Source organism: Homalodisca vitripennis, chromosome 6 (assembly GCF_021130785.1).
Source record: "Homalodisca vitripennis isolate AUS2020 chromosome 6, UT_GWSS_2.1, whole genome shotgun sequence".
In the NCBI taxonomy this organism is placed as follows: Eukaryota; Metazoa; Arthropoda; class Insecta; order Hemiptera; family Cicadellidae; genus Homalodisca; species Homalodisca vitripennis.
In genome coordinates this window covers 61,852,133-61,875,250 of record NC_060212.1, presented here as the reverse complement: position 1 = coordinate 61,875,250, position 23,118 = coordinate 61,852,133, and the positions used below count along the sequence as shown (strand labels likewise).

Below are 23,118 nucleotides of genomic sequence, written 5' to 3'. Positions count from 1 at the left end.
GTGAGCAAAACTTGACTCTGAGTGTTTCCAAGTAGATCGTATAAGAACGTGTATACATGATACTTCCACCAAGAGTCAAGAATCATCCATTTGAACTTGTGCATTAAATGGCACAATCTCTTGAATGCAATAACTACACGAATTTTACTCCTTTAAGCACTCATTATAGATGGATTGAGGTTTCAGTAAATTCAAAACGAACCGCAAACTGGTCAGTTCAGGCTGCTATCCATTAAATTACAAAAATCTACATGTCCCGAAGTAAGCAAAAGGAGAGAAAAAGCAGTGACATTTGACTCAGCCTACATTTATTACTTCTACTTCTACAAACGTCTAGATAAATCCCTTTCATGCCCCCCATGATAGAGGTTTTGGTATTCATCCCAAATTTCTGATATCCCTTATGATAATTTCATATTTAAAAAATGTAAAGTCTTGTACATATAATATAAAAACATCGTTTTATCTAAAAATATTATTTTTATGATTGCTATTAGCTGACTTTAATATTAAAAATTAAATATTGTGGTTGCTGTCGTTTCAACATCTACAGGAACATGGTAAAATCTTAGAAAATATTTCAAGGTCATTGGAACCTATTTACTGAAGAAATTTTAAAGAGGCTGTCCAACTTATTTTTTTTAAAATGGCAACCATTACTTTGTAATTCGTTTTTAGTAAGGTGACAAATACCTATAGTATATTTTTGTAAAGCAGTATTTATCTTTATTCGTTTTCCAGATATAGAAGATCGGAATTTCAGCTTGACATATTGAAATAACTAAATAACCTTATTACAATATTGGGGAATGTTAAAGTTATCTGTAAACCCAAAATACTCGTTTTTGTAAGCATTTTAACAAAAACTTCCAATCAACCCTCAATTATATTGAAATTTTGATATTGAATACCGTATCATGAAAACGTATTTTATATCACTTTTAACATTACCAAAATACGATAAATCTATTTCCCAAATACAATAAATCTGAACCTAAGGAGCAGTTTAAAGAAGAGTCAGTATAATTTGAGATAGACAATGCAAACACGAATGCAGTGTTGAACCTGAGTCAGAAATAGAAGTATCTTATACTCAAACTACAACAGCAAAACAGAGTCTCTGAAATACAACACCTTTTGTAGCGTTTCCTTTAAATGGGTTGTCACAACAGAGAAAGTTCGATATCAAATTTTAAGTTGATGAAACCCCACTCGCAACGGAAGATATCCTATGGCCACAATCTAAGTTACTTAATATAATTTTAATATGCTATCTTTTCAAAATCAGAAGGAAGATTGACTTTTTGATGCAACATTTATGTGTATTTAGACTGCACCAGTTTTACAGAAGATTTGTTCGAGTGATTTCTTTTTGGATAACTTTGAGAAAACTAGTTTTTAAACATCTTCATCGTTAAAACAAATAGTCGAGTACAATAATACTGTTAAAACTTCAAAATGATTTTGGACAATTCTAACGTACTTACCAATCGTATTTAAAACATGCATTGTTACACTGGCAGAGGCAAATTCTGAACAACTGCTTCAGTCCATAAAATAAAAAGAATATAACTGAAATATTCACATTATTGAAGCAAAATATCATGTGTTTGCGTGCTTCTGCTCCACAATCTCTCAAAACAATAGTATCCCAATTACACATTGATATACCATATATTTTAGGAATTCCATTCTACATCAGCACCATTGACTTTCAAAGACACAAATCACAGTTATTGATTTCATCTCGAGTAATTATTCCAAATATTACGTCACGATCTAAAATGTCAAAATGGCTGCCTTTCACTGAGCAGGGCCACCTTCTAACTGTATATTATACGGCCTCAGTTATGTAACAATGACGCGACGGTGCATCCTGGTAAAACCTCTAGTTTAAACTCTCGGCAGACCGACGCGACGTTACGCCGAGCCGCCGATGGCGCAAGACGCCCCAGTCAAGGTCACTCGGCCGCAGCTAACCTTGGTGTTGTTCTTGCGGCAATCCCGCCCGAGTATTTATGGACGGAGCTTACTTCAGTGGGATTTCTAGGAATCTATGCAGCACTCGGATCCGCCCCAAGACCGGTCGAGACTGGTAAACAGGACCTCGTTAATTGTGTTTCTTTCTGTAAACACGTCACGGCACGTGCGGACATGCTACGACTCAGCAATCAATTCCGTCGTTGAGGTCTCGTTAATGGATTGTGTTTTCTACGAGCTTTACTCGATGGTATTTTAAATTTTAGAAGGGGTTAGTTGTAGGTTTTGCAAAACAGCTTCACGCGCCACTGCTGGATTAAAGTGTCGACCATTCAGTGTCATAAGTTGCCATTCGTCTAGCACTTTCATTAAATGAGCCGATGGATTTTAAGCTGTTAAAAGGCATCCGAAATTTTAAAATAATATTTAACCGATTAGAAAGCTACTAATGTTTAACAGTTGGATCAATACATATGTAAATTTGATTTTCCACTGATATTGATGGTAGCCGTAGAGGGTTCAATGCCTGAATTGATTTACAACACCGTCATCTTTTTATTACAAAATTATTCAAGGAAGGAGTAAGCTATACTATACCACGTGTCGCGTGACAGGCTTTGCTATAGTTTCACGCGTTTTAAAGTCTTCAGATGAAATTTTTTCCTTATATCCATCCAGATGATACAGTTACAGCTAGGTTTCCAAAATAAGCAGTGTTAAACAATAACAGTTTCGGTGAAATAAGGCACTACAATTAGTCAAGCGTTTGTTAAGCGTTTGTCAACCTTTTGGCATTGGTTTTCTACGCAGTTACATGTTAAAATTTCATATTATTGTACTCAGTTATTTATTCAGCTGTTTTGTCGTTGCCATCATGGTTACCTTTAAGACCAATGTAAACATATTCGCTAACGCTCAGCCACATCCCATGGAGTGACATGCGCCATTATCGTACTCCGTGTTGCCTATATATAAATGAAGGTTCATTAAAAATTTCAAGTATATAGGACACCTTTCATACAGACAGACAGTCAGAAATTCAGCAATAAACATTTTCCAGTCCCACGAGTGATAATCTTCGCTAACGCTCATCAATCGAATAATTTGTTTTCAAATATTGATTAAATGGACTTAAGTAAATAAGTGTCCTCTGCTATGTGGCCGTGTTAAGGAAAGCAAAACCTGTTAAAGTTTTAGAGTTTATAACACCGTTTCAGCAGACGGTGGGTCGGTTCACGCTAGCGATTGTAAAGGCCATAAGTATAGGAAGTGGTATTTTAACTCCTACCGTTAATACCCACAGCTAGTCAAGAAACAGGTATTTCAAGGAGATAACGTTTATTAAGTCAGCCTTTCCCAACCGTTAACGAGCAATTTAATAAATGTACAAGTGGTGTGAGTCAATACTGATTTCACAAAGGTGGAATACGACTTAAAAAGGTGCATTTATGCCCTTTATTGATGGTATATAACTGTTTAAAGCATATTTAACTGTAGGCAAAAACCTGTTTTTGGTGTACTCAAATAAACGTACGTACTTTACATTAATTAGTAAACAATTAATTCGCTAGTAAGGAATAGTTGTTTTACATATAAATTTCACGATTGCTGGTTACAAATGAACGTTTTCTTCCGTAATCAAATATACCTTGGGTGGTATTATCATTATCATAATTTCATTGTGTATTCAACGTTTCAAGTGAAATGTACAGTGTTATGTAAGCGAATTCACCGAGTTTGAAGGATGTCGAAGTACCATTTATTAAAACGTATTTAAACCCCACGTTAAAAGAGAACATTTTATTCTAAAAGAAAAATTCAATTATTAATTCAAAATCCCAAATATTTTGTAGTATAAGTTTAAAATTCATAAAATTTAAACACTATTCAGAAATCAGATGGAAATACGAAAAATTGTACGACTAGTCATAAGATTCGCTTTTAGAAATTAAAACTAAATGTTTAATTCTAGTTCGGAGTTCCGGCAAAAGGAATTTGGTATTTATTTTCCAAGAAACAAATTTAATTAAACAATTTTGGCCTAGCATGATTGTGTTCATTTATATATTTTCTGAAAACGATGAAATGAAATATTGAAAAGAAAACACGACATCCTAACCGGTTGTTCCGATCTACAACATTACAAGAAGTGCCTGGTTAAAGTCTTTTAATTAGAGACCGATTTCACATTTAAGTGATTTTTAGATAACCGAAGGTCACTAAACTGTTTTCACTTGATTATAATCTTTTCTTACAATATATTAGTGTTTTTATTTCACGGAGCGGCTTCAATTGGTTCTTGGATAATGTTAACTTTAAATCCACGTAAAATGTTAATTATCCAAGAAACTGCAGTCTTCCGTGTGACTACATCACGAATCTAATGTCTTCATAGTTGTTAGAATTAATATAATCTTGTAAATACACTTTTTCTTCAAAAGGGTTAAACCATTTTGGTTTTTTTTGGAACGTACTTTACAAAAAAAATGATATTGTTATGTTACAAGATAAGTTTTACACTAACTAACATAATAAATTTTGTCCTTGAAGTGTATTTCAAAGTTGGCATTTTAATACATAATTTATTAAAACACATATTGTAATAATAATTTGCACTGTACTATAATGCATTTATTAATAATTAACTAAACAAGATAGTCGCGTAACTGGTCTATAACATGCTACTATGGCACGTCATGTAATTGTATCGATTTGTTTACAAAATTTTGTGATTTTCTAGTTGGCATCAGGTTACCATAAGAGCAGTGTAAAAAAATGCTCGCAAACACTCCTAATCTTGAGCAGTTATATACGGACGCACAGCATTAGGCATAATTTCAACTGCACTGCAGGAACGACATCTATAAAAGCCTATCAAGGCGAAAGAAATGCAGGAAACGAAGAGAGAACCGTTAGGCGGCAAGGTTGGGACCTTGGGGTGTGTTCGCAGTCTGCAACGTCTGCATTGCTCGGCCTTTGGAGGCAAGTTGTCTGATTGAATCACAGATTGGTCAATTTCAGCAAGGTCCCCCGTGCAACCGCGCCTTGACTTGTGGCGCATGTAAACCTTGACAACAAATTATACTGGCTTTATAATCGTACAGGTTAACGGAACTATTTCAACGTAACCTTAAGTACGACTCACCAAGTTGGTAGAATTTCCCGATCAATTTCTTAGGCTCCCGAACAATTAGTTCTAAAACTGCCCTCAATTCTTAGTTGTTCTATCGCTGATCATTGGTGTTAGAGAAGAGTTGTGTATTTTTATTTGTTACAGTGTATTTTGATAAAACCGTACTAGATTTTTATTAAAATGCACTTATTTATGATACGATTGCATGATATTATGTTATGTTATAATTTGTTGTTAAGCCAGCATAAAATATTAGAAATTTTCAATATGGCTGCTGTTCACATATGGAGAAAAAAGCATGCAGTTATAACTCATCAACGTTGTTTTAAAAGTCCTTTTTCAATAACGCAAGGTTTCTGGATGGTAGTAGTTCACTATAAAAAAAGAAAAGTTACAATATTAAGGCTTTATAAAGCGAATATCAAGTTTCTTCAGTATTAAAATTGTAAATTCTATCACTTTTAGTAGATTTTAATCTTTGGAAAGCTACCAAAGTACAAGTTACATATGAATGATCTCTTCATGGTCCAAAGATTCAAGGTGAAATCAACTAAGAAGAAAAGTAACACGAGTATCAAGGAGTTTATAAAGAAGAATGTTATTACAATTATTATTAAAAAACTTAACTGCGACTAACTATTTATTTATTTTATCATTTTTTCAAATTAATAGCATGGAATATTCGGAACTATTTTGAACAAATTTCGATTTTTTCATGGTTGGGTACTTTGTATCCCCTCATTACATTACATCTTATGACATGGAGTCTTGATTTTTACACCAATTCTCTATTAAAAACAATCAATGCATTCATCACAATAACCTTTATTAAAATATGTACTTTTATCACCACCTGTACTTACACCCTCGGCTCGAAAGTTTACTGTGAGTAATGTATTGAAATAGCTATTACAAAATTTTTTGTTTCTCTCAGTGATTAATTTTCCCCAACAAATTGAATAAGCAGAATCCTTCTGTTCCCAGGGACTGCAAGCCATCAGGTGTCCTGCAGGACTGTTTTTCGACATCGAGAAACAAACTTGCGACTGGAAGGATGCAGTGAAGAACTGCAAGCTGAAGAACAAGGAGAGGAAGGTCAAGCCTCTCTTGTACACTGATGAGCCACTCTGCCAGGTCAGCATCCAGAGTATAACAGACTATCTTGGTTTTAAAGTGGACTAATATGCGTAAGAAAACATTTAAGCAGGATATTTAAAAGTCATCGCCAAATTTTTAGAGAATGCATATTATTACGAAAACATTGCTTATCTTCAGTGTAAAAAATTCAATATTAATGATTCCAATCATTCTGAAACTCTTGATTAAGAATAATACAATTTTTGAAACTAAAATCCAAAGGTATGTTTTATTGTTCAAAATCCCATAATTTCTGGATTTGTAATTGTTTGATCCTTCTCTCAATAGGCTCTGAGTAACAAACGCCTATTTATTAAGTCTTGCGAGATAAGAAAAGTAACAAGGTATGGTTGTTAGTAGAAACCTTGCAGTAACCTTGCTGTTTCCGCAGGATGGGTTACTGGCCTGTGGAGATGGTGCGTGTATTGAGCGAGGACTTTTCTGCAACGGCGAGAAGGACTGCGGTGACGGCTCAGACGAGAATACTTGTGGTGAGTCGAATCCTTCAAGAGTGATACATTTAGTTCAAGCTAATAAATTAATTTCAAACTGTCCTCACACGTTTTCAGTCTCGTGATGACGGATATTCACTTCATTTTTTTCAAATATTCCATCGGAATATCGTGTTGTTATTGCAGCATTGGGGGTTGTTTCAAAAAGGAACATTTGTGGTCCGAGGAGTCGACCCAGGGAAAGGCCGCGCAGATACCGTAATGATAACCACTGGCGATAGATCTTATCACAGAGCAGGATACGGTTCATTTGTTTCTCTTATGTCCACAGCACCTTGCCTCGGTTGCGCAATGAAATCGTCGCCTTCCGCCAGTAAATTGAGGAAACGTGGGGAGAAATTAAATTTTCGCAACCGTCCGTCCGTCCGATGTCAGTCGTTTGTCTCGATCGCTTTAATAAACGTCGCAGACAATGAGTGGCTGGAACGGATTTACCGAAAGAAACATTACGGCCGGCTATTACTCACTCGGTCGCTGAATAAAAACAACAACTAACCTCCTCAACGGTAGAAATTGAAAAGCAGCAATTAAAATTGCGCAACCTGTCGCCTCTCACGGCTGCAGCGACTGCTGGGTTGTGTAACCGCAAAAAGTGGAACGTAACACACCTACTGTATATCAATCGGCCGCGGTCCGATGTGGAGAAGCGTCATTTCGACATTCCGGAACTCTTTGTGTGATATAACTTACTGCACTTTTTCCTGCCGGGAATGCACAAGTAGTTAAAGATCAGTTTTCTGTAAAAACTCAGTTCTCTAGGTCGGTATGCTGGAGGCAGAGTTAACACTCTGAAATCGAAATACTTGAACTGTTGCTGTGACGTGATATTAATAGACACACCGTCAGCGGATGTAACGTCATGATTTATTCATGCCATCTTAAGTGATGTTCCGCTGCAATTACGGTCTGTGCAACTCCAGTTGCGTATCTGGGTCGACCGCCGGTCTCTATCGAGGGACTCCGGACGAAAGCGCCCGAGCAGCGACCCTGTAGAAAGCAGGGACGATGAAACCACCCGATAAATTCGGCCGCATCAGGTGTTTCGTAATTGTCATACACTGACAAGCCGTGGCCATCGACATAGCTTAAAATAACAAATGTAGTGATTAACGCCAAGGCCTCGGTAACCCGGTCGGGTCGGGGTGGATGGCGCAATGCATTGTTCGGAATGTGAGGCGTGGATAGATGAAAGTGAGGGAAAGCTGCTGGGCCGCGGCGTGGCGGCGGCGGCAGTGGTTGGCGGCCAGCCAATAACCACCTTGTGTTCAGACAATGATAACGGCTGCCGCGCCCACCCCGCTGCGCTGCGCCGTGGTGTCCTCGACACCTTGCTGCCTCGTGCCCGAGCTCGTTGATGGGTCGAGATTCTTGAAGGAATTTCAGTGATGTAACATTTGTCTAATATACTTGTCTGAAAAGCCAGCTGCTCCATTAGTTTTATAACCTCTGTATCAAAGAATGAAACAGGATTGATGACAATGTAAGTTATGTCATACCTTCTAAATTCTGATTCTAATCTCCCACATCTACTTTGCCACCGTCATTTGTTGCAGACAATGACAATGATCCTAACCGTGCGCCTCCTTGCGATCCTGCCGTCTGCGTCCTCCCCGACTGTTTCTGCTCAGAGGACGGTACCTCTATCCCGGGTGACCTGCCGTTCAAGGAGGTTCCCCAGATGATCACCATCACCTTTGACGACGCCATCAACAACAACAACATAGAGTTGTACAAGGAAATGTTTAACGGTAAGAGGAAGAACCCGAACGGCTGCAACATCAAGGCCACGTTCTTCGTCTCCCACAAGTACACCAACTACTCTGCTGTCCAGGAGATGCACAGGAAGGGCCACGAGATCGCTGTTCATTCTATAACGTGAGTTACTAACCCACGGTACTGAAGGTAATCCAGCACTGTTGAGGCCCTTCTTGAGGTTTAAAGTGGTCGGCGAATGAGAGTTTGTATAGGTGTCAAAACATTTGCTTTTTTCAAATCAAATACAGGTTTGCATTCTCCTTGATCTATTTTGATATATCAATTCATATTTATATAATCATCGTCAAATTAGTATACGTAAAAGTTTTAATAACCCTTTTTTCGAGTTACAGGATATTACTAATATAAACGTTTTCAGTTATAGAACCTTTTGAATGCATGTAAACATTAAAAACGAGTGAACTTGATAACTTATCAAGAAATGGCCTCATACAGATATAATGATTTTTAGCTTGTTGCACAATAACAATGATGCAACTGACCTTACTCGCTAAGATATGTGTGGCATGTTTTCTGTGACTGTTTGCATTTAATATGTTCTATATTCTTTTTTTCCTCCAGCTTAACAATGTTGGCATTTTTCACATTGCAAATTGTTTAACGCAGTTTGTCGCTTCTTGTGACTAAACAATCTTGTGTGTTCAATCTTTTCAATATATTAATAGTGGGTATTCTTTCTTGAACTCTGTGTGTCACTTTGCTCGATCTTGAAATTTCCTTGTCTATAGTAAAGGACTGATGATCGTCCTCTCTGTCTATCCTGGGCTGACTAACACGACACACCGGTTCTCAACTCTGTATTGACCTTGTGTTTGTATTTTTATTCAATAGTCACGGGTGTTGCAGACACAACGACGAAGAACAGTTCTGGAGCAACGCCACGGTCGACGACTGGGCCAAGGAAATGGCCGGGATGAGAGTTATCGTTGAGAAATACGCTAACTTGACAGACAACAGCGTGGTCGGTGTGAGGGCTCCCTACCTCAGAGTCGGCGGGAACAATCAGTTCACTATGATGGAGGAGCAGGCCTTCCTGTACGATTCCACAATCACAGCTCCCTTGTCCAATCCACCTCTCTGGCCCTACACAATGTACTTCCGTATGCCTCACCGCTGTCACGGCAACCTCCAGCATTGCCCAACCAGGAGTCACGCTGTCTGGGAGATGGTCATGAACGAGCTGGACCGCAGGGAGGACCCCAACTTCGACGAGTACCTCCCGGGTTGTGCCATGGTGGACTCCTGCTCCAATATCCTTACCGGAGACCAGTTCTACAACTTCCTCAACCACAACTTTGACCGCCACTACGACCAGAACCGCGCACCACTGGGTCTCTACTTCCACGCCGCTTGGCTCAAGAACAACCCCGAGTTCCTGGACGCCTTCCTCTACTGGATCGATGAGGTCTTGGAGAAGTACAACGACGTCTACTTCGTGACTATGACGCAAGTGATTCAGTGGATCCAGAATCCCAGGACGGTCTCCGAAGTGAAGAACTTCGAGCCCTGGAGGGAGAAGTGCTCTGTGGAGGGCCCTCCTGCCTGCTGGGTGCCTCACTCCTGCAAGCTAACAAGCAAGGAAGTTCCGGGGGAGACGATCAATCTGCAGACCTGTGTCAGATGTCCCAACAACTACCCCTGGGTCAACGATCCCACTGGAGACGGGTTTTTCTAAGTCAACGATCTCATCGATAAGGTATCAAATCGAGACCCGCCCCGCGAAGAACGCTCCATCCTCCTCTCCCACAAACGACTGATTTGTGTTGGTTACGCATTGTGATTTTTTATTTTATTTTTTTTCAAACTTAAAACCACAGGGGATTGAAGGACCGAGGGTTTTGTGGGGCAAAAGAGTCAAGTGTAAAATATAGTCCTTGTTCCGAATGTACAAAGTCTGATAATGGAGTGTCAAGGACATGTGACGGTCAAGGATCGCTCAAGACTATAAGAACTTGCCAAATGTTAATGTGCTTTGCACCAATACTGAATTTATTGTGATTTAAATTTTTTTTGTCATAAATATCTGTGTAAATTATTCAACTTACTGTTTATTTCTTACGTTGTACTAATAATAGTTAAATAAAAACCTACACACACTTCTTTCTTGTTTTGTTATATTATAGATTTTTTATTGATACCCTATCATACCCACTAATGATTTATATACAACAGATTTTATTCTGAAAATATCTAGGCTTTATTTCTGAATGAAAAACATCCATTCATAAAATAAACCATATTACATGTAAAAATATTTATATTCTTGGACATTTTTATGAGCAAATGTTATTTACCACCCTATCATATTCGACTAAAAGAATAGTAAATTCTAGTGAGGGGCCCATATTATTCTCTTTATGTGGACACTATATAAATACAGAATTGTACTTTTGTACTGCTCTCATACTTTCTTATATTTGTAATGTTAATGGTTCTTTTTGCACCCTACCATTCAAAACATTAAAGAAAATGAATCTCAACACAATAATTGACAAAAAATAAAATACCTTGCTAAGTATAAGTGTGGGACTTGTTCTCACCCTCAGCTGTAATAGGGGCAGACGGTATTAGTGGCCATCTCGAGTTTAACCTCATATTAACAATATTTAACATTAAATTACTTTTCACCCTTACTTTGGGTAGAATTGTTAAGATGGTGAATACGTATACGAAAGATTCTTAGGTTTTTTTTTAAATATTTGTAAGGTTATTAAGAAAAATCAAACAAATTTGTATTTCATCGTTTGAAATACTCAGAACGTAAATGCTACTTAAAAACTTTGCTAGGAAAACTGAAAAAGGATTTACTTGCGTATTAACCACGATACTAAAGTGACTGTAAAAGTGTTTGAATTTTAAAATTGTTCTTATGAGGTTAAAATCGAGGTCTTTCCATCAAAGCCGGTTCTTAATAAGGACTTCGTTTTAATCGAACTTAATTGGGGTTCTCTTTTGGTCACTAGAAATTTTCTAGGAATCAGGTTTCAGTGGGAGGGTTAGTGAGTTGTTCATAGACGTTCAAAACTCACATATACACTTCTTATTGTTAGTATTATTGCAGTTGTATGCAACAAGTATATTTTTATTATTAAAACAAAAATATCTTTATGTGATCCTACCTCTTATACTTAAAAGCTAAAAAAAATTCGATCACTTTGTTGGCCTGGATTATAAAAAATATAATTCAGTTCATTCCTATTGTACTATTTACATATTCACTATGATTTTGACAATTTTAAACTAGCTTGTTATCTAAAACACTGACCATATTCCAAAATAACCTTTTTTGTATTATGCGAAAACCCGTAGAACACAATTAAAATTTGAAGGTGTGAAATTAACCTCATTAATTACACCTCAGGAGTGACCTTCAACCTCTAGTAACCGCTACCGCTCTTGTTTGTTTCGGTTGGGATTTTCAAATTTGTGTTTACAGATTTATTTATACTTCCTGTTTGGAAAGATGTATAAATTGATTCTGTTTGTTAAGCAGATAACAATGGACTTTCTATTATTAAGTGATTGGCCAAGAGATATTTTCAAAATCTAAAAATAATGTTGTGGTTTTCGTTTTAACCCTTATTATAACTATAAGTATTTTTCAGTAGTCTATATAACCTTAAAAGGGACTAACGTTTTAAACCTACCTCTTTTTTAAATAGCGATACACAAAGAATCAATAGAAAGCAACCAATGTAACATTGGAAAATTTACTCGATTTCAATATTAAATATCTCAGCTTAAATGCATGTAACTTATTTAATTTAATTCTGATGAAAATTACCTAAAATATTAAAGCAGGCACATACTACTTTAAACTACTAGTAATTTTACAACAATAAATACCCATTATAATTGAAAATGTCATTTATTACATGCTAATGCAAAATTTCTATTTTTTTCTTCATATTATTTAGAAGCAAATTCGTGATAACCTTAAATTTTTAAATATCAAAAATCAATAATTAATTATATTAGCAAAATAACAAAAAGCACTTTTTCACATCATAAAAATGGACTACAAGCATAACCCACGTGTCAGAATAGTAAATACGAAGTTTTATCATGTACAATAACATGTTTCTATTGTTTATTTCTTTTACCACACACTTCTGGAAACCCACACATTTAACGGAATTCTCAGGATTTAAAAACTCTTCAATTGAGTGATTATTCTAAATTATCATTTCGTTTGAGTCTATTGTTGCTGAGAACCAAGATTTTCAAGGATCTTCAAGAATGCACTTCATCCAGGTAACATAAGCAAGAACATTTTATAGTGTTTTGAAATTGAAACTGGACAAAACAAATCGTGGTTGCTGTGACAACAGTAATTTACATAACATATAATGGTTCCTTAACTTACGCTCTGGGTAGTAAATCATTGAAATCTTTCTCTTTGAACAAAAATATTTAAGAAGGAGAATTCTTACCAACTTAAGTTTTATCAGCCTTAAGGACAATGTTAAACTTCACGTATACGCCTTTATTTTTGGCCGCATAATTATTGAAGATGTCCCATTTAAAAGAGATTATTAATATGCACAGAATATTCTTGGGTTTTCTTGTAGAGATCATACTTTATTAATATTAAATTCAAAAATATTTCAGGTTTTTATAAATAACCAAAAATATAGTAATTTTTTTAATGGGTTTGATTAATTATATATTTAAATGAGAAATATACCATATGTCTACGATTAAAAATATGGGCGTAAAGGTTTTTGAGGTTTATCATTGTTTTATGGGGTTTAAAGTAAGAAGGCCACTATTATAGATGATTAAGGTTAAAAATAATAACAAATTCACCAATGTATATTTTATGTTATTTTGTACTTAATATAATTATTCTCAGCTGGAAAGTTAGTTTCAGCGATTTGCTGAAAAATTGTTCAAGTTTTGTATTTTTACAAAAAAACTCTATGTTGGTGTCATAGGATTGATAAACAACTACAGTATTTTAATATTATTTTGTGTGTGTACAAACACATAAACTAAAAAGAAAATTCGTTGGAAATCATGTTTTTGAAACTGCTTCAAGGTACTCACTTTTTATTGATGATAATTCATATAATTTTCATTGCAAGTTTTTAAATAACTAATTCGTTCTGTGATAAAATGTTATGTAACTATAAAATTAGTTAACTATAAAACTAGCTAAAAAAAAATACATAAATATTATTTTCTAATCTTGTGCATTAAACTGATAGATAAATACATTTATACCTTTTTTTCCACACGAGAAACAGTACCATCCAATATATCTGTTCCGAACAAACATCATTATAACACTATTGTGGCACCGGTTTAATATTAAAAGTTACGTGAAGCTTATATTAAATGACGAATGTCAATGCGAAAGTATCGTTTGATTTAAATAATAGCTATAAATTGAAGCCAATAAAAAAATCAATTTATTACTTTTGAACAATATTTAATCGTTTACAACTTTAAGTTAATTCGAATTACAATATGAGTTGTATTTAAATTCAGTATTTTACACGCTAGAAAATCATATTCTAGCATTCAAAGAGTTATATCTAACCTTCGAAAATATTTTAGATGCAATGCCATAACTGCTGAATAAACTCTCTGAATAATTCCTTACTGTCTCAACATGCTATCCGCATTTCTGTTTATTCGAATTTTAGTGGTTTAAAATAAAGCAACCTGTCTTGCAAACAGTACTATAGGCAGTTCTTTTACTAAGTCGAGTTTGGTACATGTTTTAAAGATAAATTAAGCATTCTTTTATGGTTCAAGGCCACGCCTTAAGGACACCTCTAGCAAAAATCACTTATTATTACATTTATATAATTCATCAATAACAAACTCCAATTGGTTTGAAATAGCTCGGGGCCATAAATTCGTCCATTTAAAAAAATGTATTGCGATATACTCGGCAATTCAATACTATTAGTAAATTCAATATTCGATTAATGTAAATATGTGGTAAATATTTAAAATGCAATGTGGACAACAATATGACAATGCAATTTTTCCAAGTAGGTGTCAGCAAAAAATTCTGTCACTAGAGTACAGTTTTCAAGTTACAGCGTTGAGATTAAGAACTATAAATGTTTTAAATTTATCATTCAAAGATAACTTGCATTGAAGGATTGATTTCAGTTGCATTTTATTGAAAATTTCGCTATGTAAGGCTGACGCAATGTTTTGATACTGGAATAATGTCAAAATGAATCTTTAATATGTATGTGTGTGTGTGTGTGTGTGTGTGTGTGTGTGTGTGTGTGTGTGTGTGTGTTGTGTGTGTGTGTGTGTGTGTGTGTGTGTGTGTGTGTGTGTGTGTGTGTCAACCAAATAATTTTGTAGCAGATATATAATAAATTTTCATTTCTATTAAATTGACAAATTAATAATTGTGTTTTTAAGTAGTGTACGAATACATAGAGCGATAATCATATTTATTTTATCAATAGAATAAAAGATTAAGCGGCTCCCTAATTAGTTACATCTGAGGCTCCGATTTTAACATGGGGATATAAAAAGTAACATAATAAATAACCATGGGGGAGAGTCATAAAACCACCACGTTTTTCACTTAGAAACTATTATCTTAGAGTCTCGGTGATAATGATTTGTTAAAACTACGTTTACCTATGAATACTACGGGTTTATAGTTTATGTTCAATATAATTTCTTATAATCAATTCTTTACTGAATATAAAATTATGAAGAATTAGCATAACGGATAATCATAATTTTAGCTATTAATTTCTACCGAGACACAAAAATCAAAGCTTCTGAAGTGAAACATTTATGATTTTATTACGAGTAGTATTCATAACACTGTTATGGACTCTATCCGAATGTCAAATTTGCTTGCTTACCACTTTTATTAGTTATTATTTATCTATTAAGTTTGGTACAATAAGTTTTATAAGCGAAGCCTCAGATGCGCTGCTGGTGGCTAATTAAAGTTTCCTCTTAGGAGAGATAACCAAATCCTGTTAGACTGTTTATAGTCAAATATTTTATTTGAAAGTAGATTTTAAAATAAAATATTGGTTATTTAGACAGTGTAGAATCTTGATTAGACTGTTTATAGTATCGAGAATGTCTATTTGGTATACCCAACTTCGAACCTTCAAGACCTTATATTTGAAAAAGTTCCACACTCGACGTATACTGTTTACAGTTGGAAAATATAAGATCTTATAATGTACTAAATAATATACGTCAAGTATTAAATAATAATTATCTGTGTCAATAACTTCCTCTTAAACCAAATTGTAAATTATATACTGAATCTTTTTTAAATTTACGACCTGTACCCTATTCCACAATTGTTCAACCCAAACTATCTCTCAAGAGAGAAGTTTGTGGGTAACGATTTAAACCAACTTCCATTCTTGAATTCTCTCAATTGACAACCATTAACTATCCTTATATCCTTCTCTGTCATTTTGTTGTTGGTTTATCACTACGTTTTAATTAACGCTGATTCATCTATGAACGAAGTACATGAGACAAAAGTGCATCAGCGGTCTGTTTATAATCCTATGACAAAATCGGTATAACCCGATCCTGGGACAAAATCGGTCAGAGCCACCTGACGAGCTACTGGGCTGCCTGTAGTGTTTTGGTACTCCTGTCGGAGAAATTATGGTCCAGAGCACGTCTCGGTCGGCAGGTGGTTTTGAACTCAGGGAAAGTCCAAATATCACTGACTCAACTCTGCTCTCTTGGTACTCTGGGTTCAGATCACGTCCAGTTTGCTCACGTTAGAATCTACTTCTTCCACCATAAACAGATAAAAGAAAGCTACATTTGAATGTTCAGTATCGAGTTTGATGCCTTGTGTTAGAATGACACCTAGGAAATGTACTAGTAAGATGGCCAAACTATAATCTCCTCTCGACAAAGTTTTGCATAAAATGTTGTGCTTATAAAACACTCATCGGCAGACACAGAACTTAACATGCTTAACTGTACATTTACATATATATCCTCTGTTTGAACCTTAAATTTAGGATAGTGTATATTTGAAAGAATCAGGTACTTAGGGCATATTTTCCAAATCAAAAGATTTTTCCAGGTATCTAAGAAAGAGAGGTTTTAGCTTCATTGTAATGCATCAGACCTGATAACTTTTTATTGTTATTAATCGTTCAAGAGCCAGTCTCAAGCTGATAATGCTTTGAAAATATATATAAGTTTGATCCATTCCCTAGCATAGTTCCTGGTGTATAAGATATTTTAATTCACAGGCCACATGATCAAGGATGTTTCTTTTTTTAGTTCATGGGAGACTTGACAGGTGGGATCCTCCGGACATTGGACCACATGTCCTGTTGTCTGAGAGAACAACACACTTACTTGGTAACCTTTCCTGCAAGAGCTCTTTGCCTATACAATGTACTATATGTTGGAATTTCAATCTACCGTGATAAGAAACGATCTTGATAGAGACCTGTCTCCCAAAGTTCTCTGCCTCTACAAAATGTCTAGAGTATCCACGTATGATTCAAACAGATCTTTAGGAACACCCCGCCCCTAGGATCTGTCATTCTAATCTATCTATTGAAGAATCGGCCATACTATCACTCTAACTTCTAAAATTTCGAAGTCCTGATACCTCCTATCCCCTAGGAACCTCCACAGTATTGAAACTTTAGGGCGGCAGCGGGCCTCCTGCCCAACTAGCCTACCTCTAATCCCTCCTCGCCACCCTAAAAGTATTACTTCTCTAGCACCACTAGATTCTTGGGCAGCTCTGTAATTAAAGGGCTGAAAATTCTAGGTACATTTACTATTTGATTGTTACTTTGTAACTAGGAATATTGTTTTTATAGACGTTTACATCTCATATATACGCAGTTGTACTATAAGATGGGAGACTAGGTATTGAATTTTGGTGTAGGGCTGAGGATGCATAGACGCTGGACAGGTTGAATTCTTCTGCAAAGCAATAGGAGACCAATCTTAGGAGAATAAATAGCAGTCTGGCACTTCTGGTTGAGGCCGCTCTGAGTCGTAGAGTCAAACCGTCTCATATACAGACAAATGGGTTTCTTAGGTTTTATAATAAATAAAATATAAATAAATAAATAACGTCTTTATTTTGAAGCATTTTTTCGCATACAGTTGTATACAAAACTAAAGTTATACTAAAATGTACATATATATTCCAAGTACTAAAGCTAATACCAACCAAATATATTTCTACACAACTTAAACTTAAATAATCATGTTCCAAATGTAGCCTAGGTTTATTTTTAAAATAGTCATATCCGAGTGCTTTGAAATGCTGTAGGATTCCATTGTAAACCTGGGGAGCTAACTTAGAAAAAGCATTTATCACTACCTCGAGTCTAACCTTGCGTACCTCTAGCATTTTGTCCGGTTGTGTGCAACGTTCTCTAATCTCCCAACGAGTCTGCAGCATGTTCTTCAAATAGGGGGGGGGGGAGGTACCAGGCAGCAAAACCTTGTGGACTAAGCAAGCCACTTGTAACTTCAAGATGTGCTTTATTGGAGTCTTTGAGAGATTGACTGACATTGCTAAATTTTCTAAGATCATACACAAACCTACTGTAGAGTTTTGCAGCATTTAAAGAGACACGGTGTTGTCAAGGGGTAATCTACCTCCGAAGACTGGAAGGGCATAAACAAAGCAGGGAAAATAACAATGTAGCCAATTTGTAACTTGGGTTGCTCTTGGAACAACCCCCTAAGCCTAACAAAACTCTAAGTCCGCACATTTTGCTGTAGATCACAGTCCGAATATGTCTTGAGTAGGTCATAAACACAAAACTAATTTAAAATATTGTTTTTGTGTTTCCATCTTATTTTCGAGTCTTTCTGTTTATATTTGATGACGTTTTATGTGAAATATGTAGCCTACCTATATTATGGTAACGAATGTTACTATTTCATGTTTCATCCAAACCTATTTTACCACTCTGTTTACAACGCTATTGCAATAGTAGTGTTTTAAAACTTGTATTAATATAATCACATCCATAAATTAATACAATGTGTGTCACAACTGTTTATTAAATCATCTTATGTCAAAAATTAAAATACTTGGTAAATCCATTTAAACATATGTATGTCTAGACAGGAGGTATAATAAACATTCTTAAAGTTTACCTGATATCAGTTATTCTACTTTGAATATGAATTAATTGCAAATAAGGATCTAATCTTAGAATAGATAAGAGCCATTGACGATCACACAAAACTATTCAAGTTGTATATTTTAAAACAATTAGTTTATAGTATGAGCAGTTTCAAAAGTAACAGAATACTGAGAAAATATTTAAAAGTGCCGAAATTCTAATCAAAATTAAATGCATTGTTTCGAAAGTCCAATGTATAGTATAGGTACAAATTTAATGTAGACCTTCTTTTCATCTCAGCATTTCCACAGGCAGGCAAACACTTAGTCGTAGCAACACGCCATCCTATGTTTTCCAAGAAGCGCTCGTTTTCTCGGCATTTCGTCAGTTAATTGGCCGAACAATGAGTGACAAGTGTAGTGGCACTGCAGGTGAAAGTGCTCTCCAGCTAAGAAAGTACTGCTGGTAATGGTTTCCACCATCACTCCTCGTGAACTTTCAACTGGATCTTGAGAAATTTGTTAAAATTGTCAATGTGATAACGAAATAAAAAGAAAGACAAATACTGTTAAATTTCATTGAAAAGGTTTTACAGAAATATGACCTATTTAAGAGAAATCACCTTCAAGCAGATGCTTTGCGGCACAACCATGTGGATTATGACCACTAATCACTCATTTGCAAAAATCTCCAACTAATCAATAAAGATAAAGCAAGTTACTATCGTTTGGTGAATGAAACCTAACTGCATCCAATACATACTCCGCGTGATTCTCGCTCGTGTAGGAAATAATACTTCGTTATCGATACTGCATCATAAAAACGCTAGCAAACTGTGATACCTTACAATAAAATCTTCAATATACGAAATATATTTACAATAAATTAAAAGAAATAATGTTCGTTAGTAATTTATGTTAATAATGGTGCTTTTAAAATTGCATTATTCTTCCATTCTTCAAGGTCAAAAATATTATTAAACTAGCAGTTGCTCGAGGCTTCGCTTGAAATTTCGTAGGTTTTACATTTGTATGAGCATTTCTCATTCTAGTAAATTGCATTTCCGATGCCAATGTTGAGTTGTCCTTCTTCCCACGATCAAGAAATTATGTTAAAAAGTTTATATTTATTGTATTTATAATTTACTCCGCTATTAGTATTTTTGTTCCATACGTGATTTAGCATCTTTCCCGATTTTATATATATATATATATACATAACACAGCCCAGAGAAGCTCACTTCTGTCAAGATTTCATAACAGACTTTAAATGTATAGTAAAATTTAGACAACTTTGTCTTTTATATCTGCACTGCTAGCAGTTACCCGCTGGTTTGAACGCAATTTAGTAGGTTCGTGCCATAGCTGAGTTAGCATTTTCCCTATACCAAATAAATACACATAACACAGCCCAGAGAAGCTCACTTCTGTCAAGATTTCATAACAGAATTTAAAATGTATGGTGAAATTTAGGCAATTTTGTCTTTTATATCTGCACTGTTAGCGTTTACCCGCTGGTTTGAACGCAATTTAGTAGGTTTTGGACCTGTATGAGCACTTCTGGTTTGAGTGAAAAATATATTTCTGACGCCAAGTTACCCTTGCCTTGTAGCCACGATCAAGAAAATATGTTAAAAAGTTGTTTACCTACTTGTATGTAAAAGTAGGCCAAGATGGGTTTTATGGATCAGTATTTAAATTTATAATAAAAGTTTAGATAATAACATTGTCTTTTAGATCTGATACTTTATATGCGTTACAACTGTACAGTTAAAAGTAAATTAACAATAAAATCTACGGGTTTCTCTCTCTTTATGAAATGAAAAATACACAGCCGAGCTAACTTATATCTAGAATAGTTCTTAACAGCTGCTTCAAATGGAGTCTTCAGAGTCAAATTTCGCCTATCTTTTCTTTTAGGACATTTTATATAAGGTTTGACGAATACTTATCCAATAGCTGAAATCTAAATCTGTGTGAAAAATAATAATTCCTAAGATAATGTACTTACTATAAATGTAAACGAATTGAAAATAATGATCATTGTTCACACATAACAGTTGATAACATTAGACATGCTCCTTTAATTGATATTTCATATTTAGAGACCAAGTAGGGATTTTTCGCTACTTTAAAGACCAGTGAAGCGTAGTAGTCCGGAGTGATTTTCAAAATACGAATAGGCCTATATTCGTCCCAGAGACCGTAAGAATGTTCATTTAAAATTTCAGTGCAATCGGTAGAAGAGTTTAGACGTGAAAACAAAACAAACAAGCAAGGGCACTTTCGCATTTGTAATATTAAATTAGTATTCAATATGAAGTTCTTTATAAAAAACTTATCTTAAGGAATATAAAGTATTGTTTTCGCTCAAATCTTGCATTATGATACAAAAGGGTGTTATTTGTAGGGTACTTGGTTATAATTAATATTAATTATACATATAATAATACATTAATACATAATTATAATTCTTAATGAAATAATGATCCCAGTCAGAATATGTGACTCCCCTAAAAACTTAAGTCAATAATAAATTCCTATTACTTCATCCAAACTATCTTCAGATTTAACAAGTTATCGTCCTCTGGCATTTTCCTTTTCCAATTGAAAATAAAATTTCAAGGAGTTGATGAGCTACTGTTTACTAGAAGACTATCCTGTACTTTAGGTCAAACATACTTGCCCCATGAGTTGGACTATTTATTGGTCAAAAATATATACCAAACCAGTACACTCTAAATACAAGTTGAAATAGTGGAAGAGAACTTAAGATTGGAGCCAAATTTATCTAGAAATGCCGTCTTTGAATACTAGCTTTGATGAAATGTATATTCTAGTGAGTGACTAGGTTTGATATTATTCGCCTTAGTTGATGGGACAGATGTATAACCATACCGGGTTACTGTATACTGGGTGTAATCATTTCTGCAATTATTATTCTGAAGTTTATTTTATTTTATTTCTCTTAACGTCTTACACCAATTTCCAATGTAATTTTATAAATAGTTCTGAATGGTACGTGTTAGATTAGAAAGTTAAAATTAATATACTAACAACACAAAAATACTACACGAACAGCAGTAATATAACAATAACAAATGTAGCAATTACAACAACCCATAAAGCTAAGACTAGGCCTACTTAGAAGTCAAAATAGATTAGTAAAAATTGCATATAAATTAAGTTTAATAACAGTTAGTTTATATAATATAAAAACCACGACTTCTCTATTTCCTTCAATAAATAAGTAAATAATGACATGCTTAATAAAAACAACTGACAGGAGTATTGCAAGAGTGTGGATGGATAACTTTTCACGGCTGACCCTAATAATAAGGCCAAAAAGGAGGGTGTTTCTCTATTAGATAAAGATGACAAGTGCCTCTATGATCTTAAGATGAGAGTCATAATTATTCCGAGGTCTTTTACAAAGTCCGGTCACTCAAGTGATACTTCTTCAAGGGTGTAATCAAATATCATTAAGTTTCTAAGGAGAAAGAAAGTCATCATTGAGCATTTGGAAATGTTAAGGTTCATTTCATTAATACGACACCACTCACAAATCTCATCTATGTCCTTCTGAAGATTCATTAAGTCTTTTGCCGATCCATAAATATCTCAGCATCAAATATAAAGAAACTCAGAGTTCTTTATTATATGCTTGATTTCATTAATTAATAAAGGCTATAACATAGAAGGGGCCAAACGAGAACCTTGAAGTACTCTAGAGGTTACTGGGAAGGAGGAAGATATTTCCCCAATTACACTCACTGAGAGGTTTCGTTCCTCAAGGTTGCTAAAATGCATTTTAATAAGTTTTGAGAGTTACTTCATCCACGAAGTTTAGCCAGAAGTTGATTGTGGATGACAGAATAAATCGTTAATATTATCACGACATAGGATATATTGTTTTATTTTAAAGTTAAGATTCAAGGATTAATTTGTTTTGAGTTACTGTCTACCTTAGTTAGGTGTACTGCTCTGTAAGCCATTTTGGATAACTTTTAATAGTCCTTAAATTTTAAGTCATAAAGTAAAGGGAGAGTACACTAATTGTTAGAAAATGAAACTCAGATTGAAGAAAAGTAAAAATTCTGTAGGATTAGTTAAGTTGTACTAATTTGTGAAAGTTAGAAACTACAAATTATTTCATGCACAGGTTTCTCCAAGTTTTTATCAAAGCATGTTTCTCACATTGCTGATTTTAAAGTTGTATTTTTCTTACGTCTTGCAGCAATACATTAGGTTATATGTTCGCGAGGTTCGTATTGAATGATCACGGTATTGTCAAACTTGCATTTATATAAACAAAAAACAGTATTGGACCACACAAGAACTCTTAAATGAAATCAATAATTAACTCAATATAAAGCCTTGCGGGTTATCAAATTTAAAAGGCAAACTTGACGCTAAACTCGGCCGTCCTTCCAATATATTTTTCCATAGATTTATATGACCTGAATACGGTATTCAAGTGGATAATTGAGTTATAC

General features: G+C 34.8%; 1 protein-coding gene across 3 annotated transcripts in view; it reads left to right on the top strand.

Moving 5' to 3' along the window:
- The window catches only part of LOC124364376 (chitin deacetylase 1), a 35,400-nt gene extending 24,762 nt beyond the window's left edge, over nucleotides 1-10,638 (top strand). For 2 of the 3 annotated variants that reach the window (XM_046819782.1, XM_046819780.1), the window contains 4 exons: nucleotides 6,098-6,247; nucleotides 6,642-6,741; nucleotides 8,316-8,637; nucleotides 9,370-10,638. In XM_046819782.1, the coding sequence (XP_046675738.1) occupies nucleotides 6,098-6,247; nucleotides 6,642-6,741; nucleotides 8,316-8,637; nucleotides 9,370-10,213 (1,416 nt within the window). In that variant the 3' untranslated portion in view covers nucleotides 10,214-10,638. The remainder of the gene's footprint in view (nucleotides 1-6,097; nucleotides 6,248-6,641; nucleotides 6,742-8,315; nucleotides 8,638-9,369) is intronic. The other variant, XM_046819783.1, reaches the window with a different exon arrangement.
- Nucleotides 10,639-23,118: the final 12,480 nt, after the last annotated feature.